This window comes from Trachypithecus francoisi, unplaced genomic scaffold, assembly GCF_009764315.1.
Source record: "Trachypithecus francoisi isolate TF-2019V2 unplaced genomic scaffold, Tfra_2.0 Lachesis_group21, whole genome shotgun sequence".
Classification (NCBI taxonomy): Eukaryota; Metazoa; Chordata; class Mammalia; order Primates; family Cercopithecidae; genus Trachypithecus; species Trachypithecus francoisi.
Window position 1 is genome coordinate 23,792,477 of NW_022681467.1, and position 21,725 is coordinate 23,814,201.

The 21,725-nt window shown below is 44.0% G+C and overlaps 1 protein-coding gene across 12 annotated transcripts in view; it reads right to left on the reverse strand.

Annotated features, from left to right (window-relative positions):
• PTPRA (protein tyrosine phosphatase receptor type A) overlaps window positions 1-21,725 on the reverse strand; it is a 165,350-nt gene that overhangs the window by 39,338 nt on the left and 104,287 nt on the right. For all 12 annotated transcript variants that reach the window (XM_033185868.1, XM_033185866.1, XM_033185871.1 and 9 more), the window contains 3 exons: window positions 11,103-11,187; window positions 9,853-9,926; window positions 9,480-9,616 (listed from right to left, as the gene is read on the reverse strand). In XM_033185868.1, coding sequence (XP_033041759.1) covers window positions 9,480-9,616; window positions 9,853-9,926; window positions 11,103-11,187 — 296 coding nt within the window. The remainder of the gene's footprint in view (window positions 1-9,479; window positions 9,617-9,852; window positions 9,927-11,102; window positions 11,188-21,725) is intronic.

Genomic DNA, 21,725 nt, shown 5'->3' on the forward strand with positions numbered 1-21,725 from the left:
AGGTCTTGCTATATTGCCTAGGCTGGTCTTAAACTCCTAGCCTCAATCAATCTTCCCGCATCGGCTTCCCAAAGTGCTAGGAGATTACAAGCATGAACAACTGCACCCACCCAGGAGTTAACCCAATTTTATCTTTTTGTTTCTTTTTAAACCTTGATAATGCCTTAAGGATCTCAATTTTCCCTGAAAATGGGGGCTTCTGAGTGGTTTTTCAAAGTATTTCTTTTAAATAAATTCAAATATTCCTAGAAAGACAAATGCTGGTGAATAAAAAAGCTCCAGCTTGTAATTAGGATGAAAGCCAAAGCCTAGAACTTCTAAGCAGGTGGGCATTCACAGAAATGCTACAGTCTCCTTTCAGCCTGTCACATATCTGAAAACAGTTGTCATGTCCTATGTGTGTTGTTCCTTTAGTTATTCACCCCCATGGTCGAGTTTCTCTCCAGAATAACATCCCATTTGGTGATATCCCTTTTTACAGCGACCTGACCACAAGACCCCTGACACAGTTCAAACTAGGCATAGCAACTTCTTTATTCTAGATGTTATATATCCATTGAAGCAAACTAAGTCCATTATATTTCCCATATTAAAAAAAAATCTGCTTTAAAAATATTATAAAAAGAATATGCTTGTTTTAAGTCAAATAATTTAGTAGAAAACAAAGTTCCCTATTATGTCTCTCCTCTCTTCCAGTCTCCTTGTAGGCAGCCACTGTTGACAATTTGTAGTCTTTCAGACTTAAAAAAAAAAAAAAAGCATTAACATACCCAAACATACACAGATATACATATTTTTGAAAACAAAAACGAAATTATCCCACATATGTTTTCTCACATAACAATACGACTTAGAGATCTATGTGAACACATTTATTTTAATGATAGTACAGAATATCATAATGAGTATAAGAAATCATCTGGCCATTCTATTTGACAGATACTTGCTTTATCTTCTTTGCTATCATAAATAATGCTGTCATAAACATCCTTGTACAAATATATATTTGTACAATAAGGGTTTTTAAGAATCTCAGAAGCTTGGTCAGACAACTCAAACATTAAGATACTGATTGGTACTGCCAAAATCATCCCTCCAATGCAATAACAATTTAAACTCCCCCACCTGTGTGTTAGTCTCTGCAGCCCCATACTTTTGTTCACAATTGATATAAATCTTTTTAAATTTTCAAATCTGATAGGTCCAAAATAATGGTTGGCTTTAATCTGTATTTCCCTGATTACCAGATATAGTAGATCTTCTTTTCATATCTTTATAGACCATTTGTATTTCTTCTGTAAATTGCCAATTTCTTGACTGGATTGTTTACCTTTTACTTACAGGTTTGTATATTCTGCAGCATTCTTTGTCTACCTATGGCAAACAAATTCTCCCAGTTGGCCACTTTTTTATGGTATCATTTGTCACAAAGATGTTTCAAATTTTAATATATTTACTATCTTTCAAACTTTTCCATTCTGGCATCTAAATCTTACTGTAAGTAGCTTAGAAAGGCCTTCCCCATCTGATGGTTATTAAAAATATTATTCTATGACAGTAGACACAAATTGGTTTGTTTGCCCTATGTGCTATTTCTCCTCTTCCCTCCCAGGGCTGACTGATCCAAGCACAGTCATACCTGACTCATACTGGGCCAATCAGATTCTCTCCCAGGATTCTGAAAACTAGGAAGAAGCAGGGGCTTTCCTAGAAGGACCCTAAAGCCACCAAGGTAGGGTCGGGCTCTACCTGAGGCTTGGTACTCCAACTTATCTTCTGATTCTGCCAGCTCTGCCAGTGTCTTCCCAAATCAATAGTTCTGTTTGTTTTTTGCTTAATTTAGTTGAGTTGACTTCTCTTGCTTTTAACTAGGGAGCTTAACTGATTTAGCAATTACTATCAGAGTGGGTTGTAGTTGAGAGACTGCTGGGGGAAATGTGGGTGATGTTACTGGGTTCAGATGGAAGGAAAGAAACTGTCAACCAATTGCCAGGATGGGAAAGAGCAAGCTGCTCATAGTTCATAGCTGCACAACTACTATTTTAGTTATTGCCTGCAATTACCTGTGATGTGTTCAAGCTGGTGGTAAAGGAGTAGGGGTGTCCCAATTAAAAGGAGAGAGGAAATGTTGAAACCAAGGAGTAGGATTACTTTTGACAATATCAGAGAACAAAACAAGAAACATCCCAGCTCCAATATCAAATGCTCACCTCGAAATGAAAACCCAAGACTCAAGGCCTTTACATTACTATGTATGTATTTTGCTAAATGAAATGTTAAGATTTCCAAATTGTGCTAGTAGCTGAATTTTAATGCCACAGAATTCACATCTTTCCTGGGTTGCTCATGAGAAAGATAAGGCTTTAAGTGAGACAACAGAAATGATGATAAAAGAGAGGACCCGAAGAAAGGTAATTTCGAAAAATCTCTATTATGCTCTCTACTGCATCTTGCTGTCATGATGAAAACTGCCCCACAACCCAGCCTGCATTGCTCACACATTACCAGAATGCAACCATAACATGACCTGAGGGTAAAATATATAAATAAGCAGAAAAGTAAAATGCTGGCCAGGCACAGTAGCTCATGCCTGTAATCCCAGCACTCTGGGAGACCAAGGCGGGATGATTGCTTGAGATCAGGAGTTTAAGACCAGCCTGGGCAATACAGCAAGACTCCCGACTCTACAGGAGAGAAAAAAAAATAAAGAGCTAACAAATTCCCAGAAGAAACTATAGGAATTTCACTGAGCTGGATCATTAAAAATGATAGGAACAACTGTTGATACAGATTTTGGAGATGTTATAACAAAGAAGGGAGAGTATGACTTTTGGTTAAAGACAAATCTTTTTCTTTTCTTTTTTGAGATGGAGTCTCGTTCTGTCCCCCAGGTTGGAGAGCAATGGTGCAATCTTGGCTCACTGCAATCTCCGCCTCCCGGGTTCACGCCATTCTCCTGCCTCAGCCTCCCGAGTAGCTGGGATTACTGGCACTCGCCACCACGCCTGGCTAATTTTTGCATTTTTAGTAGAGACGTGGTTTCAGCATGTTGGTCAGGATGGTCTCAAACTCCTGACCTCAAGTGATCTGCCTGCCTCGGCCTTCCAAAGTTCTGGGATTACAGGCATGAACCACTGTGCCCGGCCTGGATAAAACCAAATTTCTGATTATGGTATGGTCAAAAGAACTTCTGCAGGTAGTGTAACAGCTCAGGTAACTGGCCATGGTTTTAATGTTGAGCTAGGCTGGCCAGTGGAAACCTGGACTGAACACTAGATTTAGTGAGGTGATAATGAAAAGCCAGAAAATCCTTGGCACAAAGTAGAGGAGACCAGAGTGGCATATGGACTCTAAAGGCTCAGCTTTCTACTGACACCTTCAGTATGCACTTGATGGGATCCATAACACATGCCTTGCTGAGGCTGTACACTGGTGAAGAAAGCACTGGAATCTTTCAGAAGTACTTTCCTGGCTGTCCTCAGCAGAGTGAGATGCTAGTGGAAGGGACTGCTTCTAAATGGGATTCTTGATCTAAGTGGGCTAGAAAGACTGTTGGAGACCATGATCAGATGTTTACGGCTGTGAATAATTCATTGTGAAGCTCCCGGTAATGGAAATGGAAAGTAACTTTCCAGGTCAGTTTAGGCAGACTACTAGACAACCATGCTAGAGAGAGGGCCCCTTCATCCAACTTGTAGGCCTGGGTCATTTCAGACCCAGAACTCTTCAGTAACAGGGAGGACAGGCATCTGTAAAGAGGAACCCTGCCACAGTGCATTAACACACATATATTATAAACCTCCCTCCTCATCTTTTCCTAATAATCTGCAGATATTTGCCATGGTAACTGTACTAGGCAAGGGGAAATGCATCTTTTGGGGTCTGCTAGGTTCTGGCCTTGAGGTAACTAATTCCTAGGAACTCAGAACAGTGCTAAGATATGCTGATTAGAAGGGAGCCTTTGCAGGCCAGGTGATGGAAGGAGTTTTGGCCCGAGGTGGCTTCACATTAGGACCTATTATCTACCTAATCTATCTTATCTATCTGTCTGTCTGTCAGGGCCTCCAAAAGGGAGGGAAAGAAACTAGTTGCTCCTGGCTCTGTGAAGTTGGCTAGATCTCCCTCTCTGCCACCTTGATTTTCAATAACATTGGCCATTAGGTGATGCCCAAAGACACATAGATTCCCTAGCCCACTGGATAAGAACTATCACAGAAAGAGCAAATGGAAGCTCCCAGAGCAGTGATCTCTTTACCAAAAGGCAAAGTCTCCATGTGAACCACAGGATCTTAAGTGCTACAGAAGACTTTGCAGATTTGCAGTTACTTTTCCAGACATACTCTACTTCCTGCAGATTAACCTATAACTCCTGGTACCTATACTACTGCTAGGGGTAAGTGTATGTTCTTTTTAAGTTGTGTGGACTACTTGAAGCAGTTTTTCTTGCTCATGGCAAGAAAGCCTCAGTGATAAATCATCTTGACCTTTCTGTGTTGTGATCTGGTTCACTGAGATTTTGTCTGTTTCACAGGACATTACCTTGACAACTATGCTAATGACTTCAATGTGAGACACGGAAGAGTGGGAAGTTATGTATCTTAGATGTACATGTTAGACATAAAAATACAGTGGCCTGCCACCTCAGCCGAATTTTCTGAAGGTAAAAGGCCTGCAGCACGTCAGGGTACCTCCTCCAACATAAAGGACAACTTGCTGCCCCTTGCCCCATCACCCCTCTCCTGCTAACGAAGAGAAGCAATGCTTGCTGGGCCATTTTGAGTTTAGTTTTGGAGACAGCAAATACGTTATGCTTGCATCCAACTCTGATCTCTCAATTTAATCCATCTAATCCATCTAATCAATCTACCTACCTACCTACCTACCTAGAGACAAGGTCTCACTCTGTCACACAGGCTGCAGTGCAGTAGTGCAATCACAGCTCACTGCAGCCTCAAACTCCTAGGCTCAAGCAATACTCCCACCTCAGCCTCCCAAGTAGCTGGAACTATGGGTGCACACCACCATGCCCAGCTAATTTTTTGAAGAGGCAGGCTTTCGCCATGTTGCCCAGGCTGGTCTTGAGCTCCTGGACTCAAAGTGACCTGCCTGCCTCATCTCCCAAAGTGCTAGGATTAAAGGCATGAGCCACTGTGCCCAGCCTCTGACCAATTTATTGAGTGATCTGAAAAGAGACGGTACTCCTGCTGATCCAGGCCACAGAGAAATAAGCTCTGGTAGATTGTATGGAGTTCTAAAGTGTTTGTAGTAAGGTAAACAGAAAAATCGTAATGAAAAACCCTAAAATATGGAAATAAGACCATGATCCTATTGGCAAGACCATGCTCCTAGCCTAGTACTGGACTCTAAGGTAGAAACTGTAAGCCTGATCACAGATACAGGTATCCAAATGACTTCAACTCCCCATCATAAACTAGGTTTTTTTTTTTTTTTTTTTTTGAGGCGGAGTTTTGCTCTTGTCATCCAGGCTAGAGTGCAATGGCGTGGTCTTGGCTCACTGCAACCTCTGTCTCCCGGGTTCAAGTGATTCTCCTGCCCCAGCCCCCCAAGTAGCTGCGATTACAGGCATTTGCCACTACGCCTGGCTAATTTTTGTATTTTTAGTAGAGACAGGGGTTTCACCATGTTGGCCAGGCTGGTCTTGAACTTCTGACCTCAGCCTCCCAAAGTGCAGGGATTACAGGCGTGAGCCACCGGGCCAGTCTCGTAAACTAGGTATTATGTGATCCAATCAGCCATAGATTTGAACATGCCCAGCAGAATCCCATTATCAGCTGGAAGTGATTGCTATAAAATGCCTACCACACAACCCACTGCTGCAATAGATACTTCTGACTTCCTATTGATATCAACAGTTAACTGAAGAAGAAAAAGTCTGGCCTGGTATATAAATTGCTTGGTGAGACATGCTGGCCCATGCTGGAAGTAGACTGCTATGGGGTATATTACTTAAGTGATGGCTTTCAATGTGTATAAAAAGGAAATCCTCCTAATGAAGAGAACTTCAAGCAAATTATCACACTACTTATTTCACTGGAGGTCAGGATCTAAACCAATCGCTGGGTAGTAGATAACAAGAACAAGAAAGGAAATATTTATGTTCCATGTGAATGCTCACCAGATGGCACTCATTGCTAGAAACCCAGGTGATGATGGTCAGTCCTTTCCCTCACTACCCTAGTGCTGGCCCAGTGAGCTCCTGAACACGGTTGCCATGGTAGCACAGCAAATGGCTCTCACCACAATATCTATCTGAATTTACCTATCATGCCTCCAGGAATACCATCACCATCCAGGGATTTACTGAAATATCTTATCATGGGGTCTCAGGGAATATTACCTCCAAACAAATAATTTGTTTCATGCTTACGTAAATTTAATGTTATGGAAAAAGAAAAGAACTAATTTGACAGAAAAAAGTATAGTAATGGGATCACATACCTCATCACCCAGAAGCAGTTGGTATTATAGATTACAAAACAGTATAATGCCTAGCACAGATCCAGCTATGGTACTGAGGCTGGAGGGCTGTCTTGTGAGATGTGGTAAATTTTTTTTTTTTTTGAGACGGAGTTTCACTCGTCACCCAGACTGGTGTGCAATGGTGCTCACTGCAACCTCTGCCTCCCGAGTTCAAGCAATTCTCCTGCCTCAGCCTTCCAAGCAGCTGGGACTACAGGTGTGTGCCACCACACCTGGCTAATTTTTGTATTTTAAGTAGAGATGGGATTGCGCCATGTTAGCCAGGCTGGTCTTGAACTCCTGGCTTCAGATGATCTGCCTGCCTTGGCCTCCCAAAGTGCTGGGATTACAGGTATGAGCTACTGTGCCCGGCAGGATGTGATAAATTTTATCAATCAACAATGAACATTAAATGGTGCTATTTTTCCAATAGCCCCCCAAAAAGGTCCAAGCTATTCTGTTAACTCTTGCTTGGTAAATGGTCTCCCACTTCAACTCTTGCCTCTCCCTTTTATCTATTCTCTATATTGTAGTCAGTGATTTTCTCAAAATGCAAATCTGACATCACCCACCACTCCCCTTAAGCCCTTCCGTTGTGGAGCAGATATGAATGGTGACTCATTGACCCAATAACCATTCCTCCTTTACTAGACCTCCTATTCTGTGAGGTTATCTATCCATATCCCACATGAATATCTAAAAAAATATTTTTTTTTGAGATAGGGTCTGGCTCTGTTGTCCAGGCTGGGGTGCAGTAGAGTGAATCTGACTCACTGCAACCTCCACCCCTGGGCTCAAGAGATACTCCCACCTCATCTCCCATGTAGCTAAGACTGCAGGAGTGTACCATTATGCTCAGTTAATTTTTGTTATTTTTGTTGTTGTCGTTGTTGTAGAGACAGGGTTTCACCGTGTTGCCCAGGCTGGTTTTGAACTCCTGTGCTCAAGGCAATCTGCCTGCCTCTGTCTCTCAAAGTGTTGGGATTATAGTTGTGAGCCAGCGTGCCTGGCCTTGACCCAGGAATAATCTGGACTAGTCTCAGCCAGCCACAGTAATCTTATTTTCTCCCTTGCTCACGATAGGTTTACGAAGGAGCATGTGACAAGAGAAGTCTCCAGAAGCTTTTGGGAAAATTTTTCCCACTGATAAAAAAAGAGTCAGCCTATAAGGCAAAGCTGATACATGGCTTAGTGGAAAGGTATGAAGGAAACTGACGGTTTAGCAATGCCTCAGCTGATGTATTTACCAACTCTGGAACTGCTCCTCTGTGTCCTTAAATCCATCTCCCACTTCCTAGTCATGACCACTTTAGGTCAATCTATTAGCACTTCTGATATTAACACCTGTAACCCCTAACTGTATTCCCTGCAACTATTCTGGTCTGCCCATGGGCTATTCTCCTTACAGAAGCCAGAGTCATATATATATATATATATTTTTTTTTTTTTTTTTTTTTTTGAGACAAAGTCTCACTCTATCGCCCAGGCTGGAGTATAGTGGCACGATCTCAGCTCACTGCAAACTTCGCCTCCCGGGTTCACGCCATTCTCCTGCCTCAGCCTCCCGAGTAGCTGGGACTACAGGCACCCGCCACCACGCCCGGTTAATTTTTTGTATTTTTAGTAGAGATGGGGTTTCAACGTGTTAGCCAGGACGGTCTCAATCTCCTGACCTTGTGATCCACCCGCCTTGGCCTCCCAAAGTGCTAAGGATTACAGATGTGAGCCACCGTGCCTGGCTGAGTCATTTTTTCAAGATGTAAATCTAGCTGCTCTATGGCTTGCCACTTCTCTCATGACAATCTGCAAGGTCTGTGGTCTGGAGTTTCACCTCTAATCCTCCTTTGAAGCTCGGCTCTTCAGCTGCACACAGTCCTGTTGTGTTCTGGATGTGCCCTCCCTCAGCACACTCACTCCTGACAATTTGCTCCTGCTATTTCCAGTGCCCAGAAGGCTCCCTACTGCCTTTTCCCCACACCCCTTGCCTATGATTAGGTATCAGTTAAAATATCATTTATTCGAGGAAGCTCTTCTTTTGTTTTTTTGAGACGGAGTCTTGCCGTGTCTCCAGGCCAGAGTGCAGTGGTGCAACCTTGGCTCACTGCAACTTCCGTCTCCCGGGTCCAAGCAATTCTCCTGCCTCAGCCTCCTGAGTAGCTGGGACTACAGGTGCATGCCACCACGCCCAGCTAATTTTTGTATTTTTAGTAGAGACAGGGTTTCACCAAGTTGGCCAGGATGGTCTCGATCTCTTGACCTTGTGATCCGCCCACCTCGGCCTCCCAAAGTGCTGGGACTACAGGCGTTGAGTCACCGTGCCGGCCAGAAGCTCTTCTGATCTGGGATCAGAACTGGTAGGCTAGGATCGCCAACTGGTAGTTTACAAACGTATTCTGCTTCCTTGTGGGAATTATAAAAAAATACTAATCTAAATATTCAAGATGAGAACTGTGCTCTGTAGTCTCCCATGGTTCTCATTTCCCACACTGATCTATCCTACTGTCTACTTTAAACACTGACACCCCTGCTCTAGACTCAAAAAGGCAACCTCTTAATATGGATGCCTACAAATATGCACCAGTCCTTCACATGCTACTGCTGTTTGAACTTACAGTTATTTTTGTTCTTGTTTGTGGGGTTTCCCTCCTGGACAGTGAGTTAATTGAGAGTAGGGACTGGACCTGTTTCTGCTCCTCATCATATCACTGGCAACTAGAATACTACCTGACACATATTAGATGCTTGCTACGTATTTATTAAACAAAAGAAGTAAGAGATGTGATGAGGAATGAATGGATGGGTAGATTAGGAGGTGAGGCAAATCTTACTTCATTTCCAATCGATGATCACACAGGGAGTCAGATAAACTTGGTAAAACATTTCTCACCTCTTAAACATTAAAAGCCCATTTTTTACTTCATGACTCAAAAGGTCTGAAAGGTCTGACCTTAGGTCTGTCTTCTTCCCTGCTGATACACCAGTCTCAACAAAATACTCACGTTGAATTCCTCCCTGAAGAGCTTATTGTCGTCTGCCATTCTCCGGTTAATTTCCTCTTCCAGCTTGTCCACGGGCAGGGGTGGGTACTTCCTGTTGGTGCTTGGGGATCTGGCCAGAAGTGGTACACTCTGGGGCTCTGCAGTACACAAGGGAGAAGGTCAGTCAGGTGCCCTGAAGACCTAGCCCCTTTTCTGCAGGCTAAACTGGGGGTTCTACCTCATGGACCAGGCCTGTAAAAAGTAGGACTTTCTCTTCAAAAATCTTTTTTTTTCCTCTTTTTATTGTCTTGTTCTTTTAAAAGGATGGAGAAACTCCTAATTTCTTGATTTCCTTCCTTGTGAAGGTTCCCCATGACATTAAGGAATGCCTTACCCACATCCTCAGTGCGGCCGTTGGATAAGCGGAAAGAATTGGAATGGCTCCCAGCTTGCTTGTATTTCTTAAATCTAATGAGAAAATGATTACAGTGAAGAACGAAGCACAGAGGCAGGAGAGGCAAATCACAGCTCTGTATTCCTGCTCATCAATTCGGCCTTTCTAAATCTCCTTTAAAAATAATCGGGCTTTTTTAGAGACAGTTAATGCACACTCTGAGGCAGCAGCATGCTGGGGCGACCAAGTACCTCGGGATACTCCTGTTTACCCTCAGCACACTGGGACCCAACCAGGGAACCCCAACAGTATATTCAGGCTCATGTGGCTCACTGGAGAGCACAGCCACACCAGGTGGAGAGAGAGTGAGTGGATAGAATACAGTTGGGGGAGACAGACAATATGTATCAAACAAAAATATTGGTATTTCCTCAGTGTAGCCTGGGAGACCCAGGGAGAAGCCCAGAGCTTTGGACTGGGTGGACACAGTTCTGGCCACAAGTCTCCTGCAGAATGATGGAGACATATGACAAATTATAGGGGCACATGATTCCCCTCTCTTTATCCCTGCAGAAGAACAGAGGGAGCACAGAATAGGATAGGCCAAAGATAAGGAAGGGCTAAACCCAATTAGTCAGGGCAGTAGCTTTAGCAGGAAGAGAATAAATGCACCACCCTCTTCTCTCCCTTGGATTCCCCTTCCTTGTTTCTGCTTGAGTGGTAATGTCTAGAGGATCCTGAAAGAAGGTTAGAAAGAGGGATCCTGTAACTTACAACTCACATGGCTCAGCTCAGCATGCCAGGGCCAGGGGTCCCAGAAGGGTTTGGGGACAAACCCCCAACTAGAAATAAAGTAGGCTTTTGTTGAGCATATAATCTTACTGGGGCCCTTTTAGGGGCTGCTTCAACAGGGCTAGACCTAAAGATCCTGTAACATCTGTCCCTAATAACAAACTGTGGTTTCTTACTTCAACCTCCAAACTACCATTCTGGGTTTTAGCTTGCACTGGAGTTGGGGGACTGGGCTTGGACAGATGGAAGAAAGAGGAAGGGTTTAGGACTTAAGGAAGACTACGTAGAGCTTTTAAATCATTTCTAAGTAGAACTTCAATTTTAGCACTATCATGTGCCATTCCCCCTCTAACCTATTCATTGTGTATATCCTACTGTCTACTGGACTGTGTGGGTTCACTGGGACACTGGGGTATTGAAACAGAGTCTAAGAGAACGTGAAGTGTTAGTAGGCTCACCTTAACATGTACAAAACTATGATAATAAACACGATCACTAGCAGAGAGGACAGGGCCACCATCACCGCAATAATTGGTGTCTCATCTGAAATCAAGAGAACAGAACAAGTCAATACTGTGTGGTACAATGGAGGGCTTAAGTCAGCCATTCAAGGGAACACCCTGAAGAGGAAGAGCTCATTCAGTCCTTCTGCAGATGCCAGGATATGGAAACAGAGAAGAAAGTATGAGTGTGCACCTCCCACTGTCATGCCAGGGCTATTGAGGTGAGGCGGGGAGAGAGCATGGGGCCCAGGATGACATGCTCACCCCATCTCTGACTATCATACATTTATTTACTCTGTCTCCCTGCATTAGAATAAAAGCTCTTTAAAGGCAGACAGTTTGTTTTACTCACTGCTATATCCTTTGAGCCTAAAACAGTACTTAGCACGTAAAAAGTATTGGAATATTTGGAGGCATGAACACATCCAATTCTGATGGCAAGCTAGGTATGCAGGGCCAACACTGTACACTCTCTCAGCCTCAGTGGGCTCCATCTAGAGGAAGATGGGAGAGGAAGGGAAAAAGACGGTATTCCTATCATAAACCCAAATGGTTTCCTGGCACAGAGAATATTGTTCCTAATTAAAACAAGGAGACAGGTAGGGCACAATGGCTCACGCCTGTAATCCTAGCATTTTAGGAGGACAAAAGAGGTGGACTGCTTGAGCCAAGGTATTTGACACCAGCCTGGACAACAGGGTAAAACTCTATCTCTACTAAAAATTAAAAAAATAGCCGGTGTGGTGATGTGTGCCTATAGTCCCAGCTACTTAGGAGGCTGAGGTAGGAGGATCACTTGAGCCCAGGAGATGGAGGTTACAGTGAGCTGGGACTGTGACACTGCACTCCAGCCTGGGCAACAGAGCAAGACTGTGTCTCAAAACAAACAAATAAACAAGGACAGTTGGGTGTGGCAGCTCATGCCTATCCCAGCACTTTGGGAGGCTGAGGTGGAAGGACTGCTTGAGGCCAGGAATTCAAGACCAGCCAAATAAAAATAAAACAAAACAAGGAGACATTATTAGATCCTGAGCCACCATGTAACAAAACTGCTGGGTGCTTTTTTTTCCCCCTCTTTCCACACCCTGCTCCCTTAGTCACCTTTTGCCAGGACCCCAACCATGGCAACATCTGGCTTGAAGACATGGCAATCCCACCTCATTTCACAGGGTCTGGCTCCCTTTCACCCAATACCTAGCCTTGTTTCTCATGCAGCTGGCCAGGCACTGACCCATCCGCCTCCACTCTCACCCCCCACCTCACTCCATGAACTACACCATCAGAGTGGCTTGGTAACTATCTTCACCATCTTCCTACCTGCTAAAATGGAAGACAAGTCCCTCCCATCCTGTCACGTATGCTCTGGATTACATCCACTGCTGTCACCTCAAAGACTTGTCTTCTTGACCTCATTACCCTCCCCCAGCCACCACCAGCCTCGCGTCTCTCTTCTCACCTGACTTTCCACACAGTTGTCTAATTCGTCTTGTCTAACTCCTTACCTCCAGGTTCTCCTTAATCTATTTGCTCTGACTCCCACCCTCAGTGCTCTGTTTAAACTGCTCAGCCAGAATACCAACAAATGTCATATTGCCAAATCCAGCAGGAACATTCCCATCCTCATCTGATTCAACCTTTTAGCAGCATTCATTCAAATATTTGTGGACCAGCAATTGCATGCCATTGTTTGAGACACTAGGAGCAGACAAGTGTCCAAGCAGACAAGTGACAGAAAGCTTACATTCTGTGGGGAGGAAGGAGGACACTGTTTATAAACAAGTCAATACTTAATTTTAGACAGAGACAAGTGCTATGAGGAATAAAAAGCAGGGTGGGGAGAGAGAAAGTGACAGGTTGGGGAGCAGTGATGAGTGGTCTGGGAAGGTCTCTCTGAGGAAGTAATATACGAGCAGAGCTCTAAATAACGTGAAGTGAACCATGCAAAGATCTGGATGAAGAGCTTTCTAGACACAGGGAACAGCAAGCATAGTAGCTCTTAGGAGTTTGGCAGGTTCAAGAAACAGCACAAAGGCCAGTTCAATATAAGATGACAGAGAGGTGGGCAAAAGCCAGCAGACTTAGGACTTGGGAGTCCATTGTAATGATCGTGGATTTAATTCTGAGTGTGATGAGAAACACTATGCCATCGGAGGGCTTTGAACAGAGGAGATATATAACTGGATTTACATTCTCTTAAGAGCTAAACTGACCCATAAGCAACAGCCATGAGGTGAGAGGTTAATCTAAGAATGCAGTGTCATAGAAGCCAAGAGCAGAGATTTTCAAGGAGGGAGCAATCAATTCAATCAAATATTGCCTACAGACTTAAGAAGGATGAGACAGAGAAGTGAAACCAGATTTGACAAGACGGTGGCTACTGGTGACCTTTCCAAGAGTGTTTTCAGTTGAATATGGGTGAGAAAGCCTAAATGGAGTGAAATAAAGATAGAAAAAGGACAAAGTGAGACACCGGGTCCTTTCCGGGGGACTTTTAACATTAAGGGATACAGTGGAAAGGAGTGACAGATGGAGGGAGATGTGAGGTGGACAGATGGGTTTTTTTTTGTTTGTTTTAAGAGAGACGGAAGACATTACATGACGCTTCTTTGTTAATGGTAAGTTTCAAACATACTGTGGTATGTGGCTCTCGTCTTAAAATGAGCGTTTGGACTGGCTGATCACTCCTTCCTCTCTGACGCACTTTCCTCTCTTAGCTTTCCACAATGAAGCACTCCTCTGATTTTCCTTCTATCCCATCTGCTCCATCTCAGTTTCCCTCACTATCTGTTCCTCTTCCAACACCAGATCTCTAAATGTGGGAATTCCTCAGGGCTCTGTCCTTGGCACTTTTCTCTATATCTAGTTAATCTGATCAGAGAGATGACTGTAAATACAAATGCCATGCTAGCAATTCCCACAGTTGCTTTGCTTGGTCAGACCTCTTTTCTGAGTTCCAGATTCTCAACTGCCTATTTTCCACCTCCACTTCAAATTTCATAGGCAACACAGGCTTTCTGTGTTTAAAACCTTTCCCTCACCATTCAGTAGCTAGTACTCTAATCCACCTTGTTGCTCAAGAAAGAAATGTGGAAACCCCCTTGATCTCTTCCTCACACTTATCTTCTATATCTACCACAGCTGCAAGTAATATATTTTAGAGATATATCTAAAACTTCAAATCTGCCTTTTTTTTTTTTTTCATTTTTTTTTTTTTTTTATTGCCACCAGTGTAGTCCCAACCTCCATCCTCTCTCACCTGGATCACAGTAAGCCTCTGCCCCTGCCAATCCATTCTCCACAAAGCAGAGGGATCTCTAGGAAAGCAACTTAGGGTGTATACCAATCTTAGGTAAAACCCTCCAACAGTTTCTCATGCCTTAGAATGAAATCTAGTCTCTTTATCCTGGACTCTAACAACCCCCTTGATCTAGCCCCTACTTGCCCTACCTCTTGCACGCTTTCCTTACTCACTCAATTTCAGCCACTGGTTGTCCTTCCACGCTTTCTTTCATTCATTCATCCTCAGGCCTTTGAACATGTTATTCCTTCTGCTTTACACAGCCTCCCTCTGTTCTTTGCCTGGCTATCTCCTATTTGTCTGGTTCTCTGTGTGTCACTTTTCCCACACAGGTCTTCTCTGACTTCCTAATACTAAATTAGGATCGTAAGTTTCAGTTTCCTTATTTCTGAAATAAGTTATTCTGCATATTAAATTAGATCATTCATGTAAAGTTGTTGGCACAGTAAGTAGCACACAATACGTACTTAATTTTAGCTGTTATGGCCGGGCACGGTGGCTCATGCCTGCAATCCCAGCACTTTGGGGGGCTGAGGTGGGCAGATCATTAGGTCAAGAGTTCGAGACCAGCTTGGCCAACATGGTGGAACTCCATCTCTATTAAAAACACACAAAAAAGCTGGGCGCGGTGGCTCAAGCCTGTAATCCCAGCACTTTGGGAGGCCAAGACGGGCAGATCACGAGGTCAGGAGATCGAGACCATCTTGGCTAACATGGTGAAACCCCGTCTCTACTAAAAAATACAAAAAACTAGCTGGGCGAGGTGGCGGGCGCCTGTAGTCCCAGCTACTCGGGAGGCTGAGGCAGGAGAATGGCGTAAACCCGGAGGTGGAGCTTGCAGTGAGCTGAGATCCGGCCACTGACTCCAGTCTGGGCGACAGACCGAGACTCCGTCTCAAAAAAAAAAAAAAAAATTACAAAAAAAATTAGCCAGGCGTGGTGGCACGTGCCTGTAATCTCAGCTACTTAGGAGGCTGAGGCAGGAGAATTGCTTGAACCTGGGGGCGGAGGTTGTAGTAAGTCGAGATTGCACCACTGCACTCCACCCTGGGCGACAGAGCAAGACTTGGTCTCAAAAAAAAAAAAAATGCTGTTATTTCTTATACTATTTTTGTAAGGCAAGGACCTTATTATTTTCCTTGATAATACCTCTCACACTTTATAATTACATATTGACTGTTGATTAATCAATATCCCTCCTTTATTGCATAAATTCCACAAGAGCAAGAATTACATGTCTGCTTCATTCTCACTGTACACCTAAAGCCTAGCACAGGGTCTCACACATAACAGGCACAAAACAAACAATGAATTACATTGAGCCAAAGAACAAAAAAAATAGTAATTTATCACTAAATATGTCTTTGTTAAATTCTAACTACAGGAGGCAGTATATCAGGTATTATAATAAAGTAATTAGGCACATTCCAGCACTTTGGGAAGCTGAGGCAGGCGGATCACAAGGTCAGGAGTTCAAGACCAGCCTAGCCAATATGGTGAAACCCCATCTCTACTAAAAATACAAAATTAGCCGGGTGTAGTGGCACACACCTGTAGTCCCAGCTACTCAGGAGGCTGAGGCAGGAGAATCGCTTGTACCTGGGAGGCGGAGCTTGCAGTGAGCCGAGATCGTGCCACTGCACTCCAGCCTGGGTGAAGGAGCGAGACTCCGTCTCAAAAAAAAAAAAAAGAAAGAAACTAACTAATTAGGCACATTTGGCTTAAGACACTGGACTAAATCTATACATTTACTTCTTCATCTTCCCCTAAAGCACACTGACATGGTAGAAGAAATATAAAAATACTAATGAATCAACAGCATATCTGAAAGGCAGCAAAAGGTGGCATATGTAGATCAGAAACTTTGAGATATTTCTGGAAGACAAAAGAGATGAGACTCAACTGCCCAAGAGATCAAACAGAGCCAAAGAGCTTCCAGCTGAAAACTAAGTCCTAGTTCTACCAGTTTGGGCCTGGAAACACCTCAAGCTCAGAGGGAACTGGGACTGGGGTTGAAAGTGGACCTTGAGGTACCAGGATGGTACTTAAGCAAAGGCCTGCCAACCCAGCACCAGTACACCCACAGCCCAAATGATAAGTGGGGCTTCCCATCTAGACTCAGCTGGAAAAATAGTGCTCTACACAGAGTAGAGAGTTTGTCACAGAGACTGGTAAGGGCTTCTTTTTTTACAAAATAAATGCTGCATATGTATCTTCTCAATGTCACACTAATGACATTTTGGGCTAGATAATTCTCTGTTATGTGTGTCTGTCGTGTGCACTGTAGGACATTTAACAATATCCCTGGCCTCTAATTATTAGATGTCAGTAGCAAATTCCCAATTTTGATGACCAAAAGTATCTCCAAGCATTGCTAAATGCCTTTGTGGGGGAAATCGCCCCCAGTAAGGAACCACTGGTCTATACCCACCCCATTCTAACTGAATTCTTTTAAAGCAAATCTGAGACCTATCATTTCAAATGTTAATTACTTAGGTATGTATCACTAAGAGATAAAGATTCTTAACATAAACATAATACTATTATCCAATTTAAAAAGTAACACTAATTCCTTAGTATCATCTAATATTATTCAGTTACTGCTTGAATTTCCCTGAGTGTCTGATAAATGCTTTTTTTTTGGTTTGGTTAGAATTGGCACCACAGCAGGTCTATACTGTATGTGATTGTTAAGTATATTGGGTCCACAGAAAGTTTCCTGGGGACTGAAGACAGAAAAAAACCATAGTAGTGCCCAAGCTAACTCTAGGCAACCACAAGAGAGGAAAGGAAAAAGAAAACGGCAGCTCACCTAGAGGGTAACTGCACCCTGTCCCGATTTTCCTGAGCCATCACTGAACCCTCCCTGGTTTAGGATATATGTCCCTGTTTGTCTTCTGAAGGGATGAAGGGACACCTATTGTGAGCACAGTCTAGGCCACTCAATGGTCCAGGGCATAGCTCAAACAGAGCAATGGTAACCCTGGGAAATGGAGGTGACAACAGAAGAATAAACCTTTAAAAATACACTGCAATTTGTGCAACAGGATGCCATATTGATTAAAAAAATTTTTTTTCTTAAACTTTTTGTAGAGATGGGGGGGGGGTCTTGTTGTTGCCCAGGCTGGTCTTGAACTCTTGGTCTCAAGTGATCCTCTTGTCTTGGCCTCCCAAAATGCTACAAGTACAGGTGTGAGCCACTGCTACATTGCCTTTTTTTTTTTTTTTCTTGAGACAGAGTCTCACTCCGTCACCCAGGCTGAAGTGCAGTGGCGTGATCTCGGTTCACTGCAACGGCCTCCCGGTTCAAGCGATCCTTCCACCTTAGCCTCCCTAGTAGGTGGGACTGCAGGCGCATGCCACCATGCCTGGCTAAGTTTTGTATTTTCAGTAGAGACAGGGTTTCACTATGTTGGCCAGCCTGGTCTTGAACTCCTGACTTCAGGTGATCAGCCTGCCTCAGCCTCCCAAAATGCTGGGATTATAGGTTTGAGCCACTGTGCCCAGCCTACACTGATATTTTGTAAAGGCCACTATTTAAAAAGGAGTAATCTGAGTAGTAAGAAAGAGTTCTTAAAAACTGGCTGGACGCGGTGGCTCACCCTGTAATCCCAGCACTTTGGGAGGCCGAGGTGGGCAGATCAACTGAGGTCAGGAGTTTGAGACCAGCCCGACCAACATGGAGAAAACCCATCTATACTAAAAATACAAAATTAGTCAGGCGTGGTGGCGCATGCTTGTAATCCCAGCAACTTGGGCGACGAAGGCAGGAGAATCGCTTGAACCCAGGAGGCGGAGGTTGTGGTGAGCCGAGATCGCGCCATTGCACACCAGCTTGGGCAACAAGAGCGAAACTCGTCTCAAAACAAAACAAAAACGGCCGGGCGCGGTGGCTCAAGCCTGTAATCCCAGCACTTTGGGAGGCCGAGATGGGCAGATCACGAGGTCAGGAGATCGAGACCATCCTGACTAACACGGTGAAACCCTGGCTCTACTAAAAAAATACAAAAAACTAGCCAGGCGTGGTGACGGGCGCCTGTAGTCCTAGCTAGTCGGGAGGCTGAGGCAGGAGAATGGCGTGAACCCGGGAGGCAGAGCTTGCAGTGAGCTGAGATCCGGCCACTGCACTCCAGCCTGGGTAACAGAGCGAGACTCCGTCTCAAAAAACAAAACAAAAACAAAAACAAACAAACAAAAAAATGCCAACATGATTAGGAAGAAAAAAATCTAGATAGAAAGGCTGAACAGGGCCAGGCATGGTGGCTCATGCCTGTAAACCCAACACTTAGGGAGGCCAAGGTGGGAGGATTGCTTGAGGCCAGAGTTTGAGACCAGCCTGGGCAACTTAGCAAGACTCTGGTAGAGTCTGTCTCTACCAAACAAACAAACACCTGATTAGCTGGGCATGGTGGCGTATGCCTATATAGTCCCAGCTACTTGGGAGGCTGAAGCTGGAGGATTGCTGGAGTCCCAGAGGTCAAGGCTGCAATGAGCTGTGATCAGGCCACTGCAGTTCAGCCTGGGCAACAGAGCACGAGTCTGCCCCAGCCCTGCCTCTAAAAAAAGAAAGGCTAAATAGGAGAACTGATATAACTGAAAACCAAATTAGTTGTATGAAAGAGCAACTGTCCTGGAAGCTCCCAGAACACAGAGCAATCAGACATGAAAAATATGACAGCACAGAAAAGAAAGGAGCTGGATAGGTCCAGGAGATCCAATACCTATGCAACAGGGGAGTCCAAAGAAGAAACCAGTAAGAAGGGAGAGAAATAATACAAGAAAGTTCCTGAGTTATCAGGCCAAAATAAATAATCTAGTTTGTGGAGTAATATTGACAAAAAAATCCTTACATCTAGATGTATTCTCAAAACATTCTTAAATTCTGGGTTGAAATCAACCAGCGAACCACAGGCCAGCCTTAGAAAACCATTTCCAGGGCATGGGGTTTCAGGGTGCGACAGACCTGAAGTTCAAATTCCTACTACCCTAACTTACTAGTAGTGTGATAATCTCTTAGAATGATGTATGAAATGGCAGAATAGCACCCTCCACCTTTTAGAGGTAATGGGAGATTTAAAACAGGTAACATTTGCAAAGTGTCTGACATGAAGGGAAGAGATTGGCTTTGGCATCCACAAGTTCACACACTAGTAGAGAACCTCAGTCCAGCTTCCTACGCTCAGGCAGTTCTTTGTCTAGAACAGGGGTTGACAAACTATAGCCCAAATTTAGCCCGCTGCCTGTTTTTGTAAATAAAATGCTATTGGAACATGGCCATGTTCATTCATTTACATACCATCTATGGCTGTTTTTACATTACAAAAGCAGGGCTGAGTAGATGAGACAGAGACAGTATGGTTACAAACCGAAATTGTTTCAACCCCAACTTCATTCTAGCAAAGTTTTACTTTCTAGATTCAGGCCAGGGAACAAGCATAAAATGATAAAACACTAAAATGGTGTTCTGGGACAACAGATATCTACTTGCTATCACTTCTTTCCAAGAAAACAAAGGGCCATATTAATTGAAGGGCTCACAAGTAAACAGGTGAGTGACTTAACGACTTCAGACACATGCTGGTCAACTACGAACTCGTCAGTGAAGGAATAGCCATAGTCCTATAACCCCAGTTCCTATGGCCCATTTACCTATTGCCACACTTTTTGGTACAAAGTATTTATCAGCTCTCAAAGGCAAGGTTGTAATGTTGTTTTAAATGTTTCCTATTGCTCTAAAAACAGCAATATTCATTGGATTGCCTCTAGAATCTAACAACTGGGCTGAGCCCAATCACTGTTGTTTTGAGCTAAATTATTCAGAAACCTAAATTTCTCTTGTCCATCTACCTCTCCTAAGTCCTCTGGAATATCTTTCTAAAACCAGCATCTGACTATGTGACTTCCTTACTCACCATCATCTTCAGGAGATGCTCCAACTCCTGAACTCAGTGGACCACCACACCCATTCTGTTGAGGCCACCTCCGACCACTCCCCACACCTCACACATGTCAACTGTGCACAGATGCTCAAACATATGACTTTGCTCTTTCATGTCTCTTTGCTTGTGCTCTGTCTAGTGTGTCTTCATTTTCCCCATTTGCTATTTTAATTTAAATTTCCCAAAGCTCATCTCTGTGCCTCCTTTCCACTCCCTAGATATAATGAGTCTTCTGAGTTCCCTCAGCACTTTGTGTGATATATCCAATGGCATGTAACTGAGTAGCTTTCGGTTCCTGATGTTCATGTATTTCCTCCCTGAGACAGGGAAGCATACGCATATATATATATATTTTTTTTTAATATATTTTTTTTTCTGGAATCCTTGATGCCTAAAAGGCACTGAATGTAAAAGGTACTTAGAGAAAGCCATCATAAACTCATAATAATAATGGCACTATGATAATCCCCACCCTTTTTTTTTTTCTTTTGAGACAGAGTCTCACTCTGTTGCCCAGGCTAGAGTACAGTCACGCAATCTTGGCTCACTGCAACCTCCATTTCCTGGGCTCAGGTGATCCTCCCACCTCAGCGTCCCAAGTGGCTGGGATTACAGGTACATACCACCATGCCTGGCTAATTTTTGTATTTTCAGTAGAGACAAGGTTTCCTCATATTGCTCAGGCTGGTCTGGAATTCCTGGGCTCAAACAATCCACCTGCCTCAGCCTCCCAAACTGCCCTAACACTCTTTTTTTTTTTTTTGAGGCGGAGTCTCGCTCTGTCGCCCGGACTGGAGTGCAGTGGCCAGATCTCAGCTCACTGCAAGCTCCGCCTCCCGGGTTCACGCCATTCTCCTGCCTCAGCCTCCCGAGTAGCTGGGACTACAGGTGCCCGCCACCTCGCCCGGCTAGTTTTTGTATTTTTAGTACAGACGGGGTTTCACCGTGTTAGCCAGGATGGTCTCGATCTCCTGACCTCGTGATCCGCCCATCTCGGCCTCCCAAAGTGCTGGGATTACAGGCTTGAGCCACCGCGCCCGGCCCCTAACACTCTTAAAACAAGAATGTCAACTCTTTCTAGACTTAAGTAGTAGCTCGAGGACTACTTGTTTACAAATATTAAGATGCTGAATTTTTTTTTTTTTTTTGAGACAGAGTCTTGCTCTGTCACCCAGGCTGGAGTGCAGTGGCGCAATCTTGGCTCACTGCAACCTCCGCCTCCCAGGTTCAAGCAATTCTCCTGCCTCAGCCTCCCAGGTAGCTGGGATTACAGGCACACACCACCATGCCCGGCTAATTTTTGTATTTTTAGTAGAGACGGAGTTTCACCATATTGGTCAG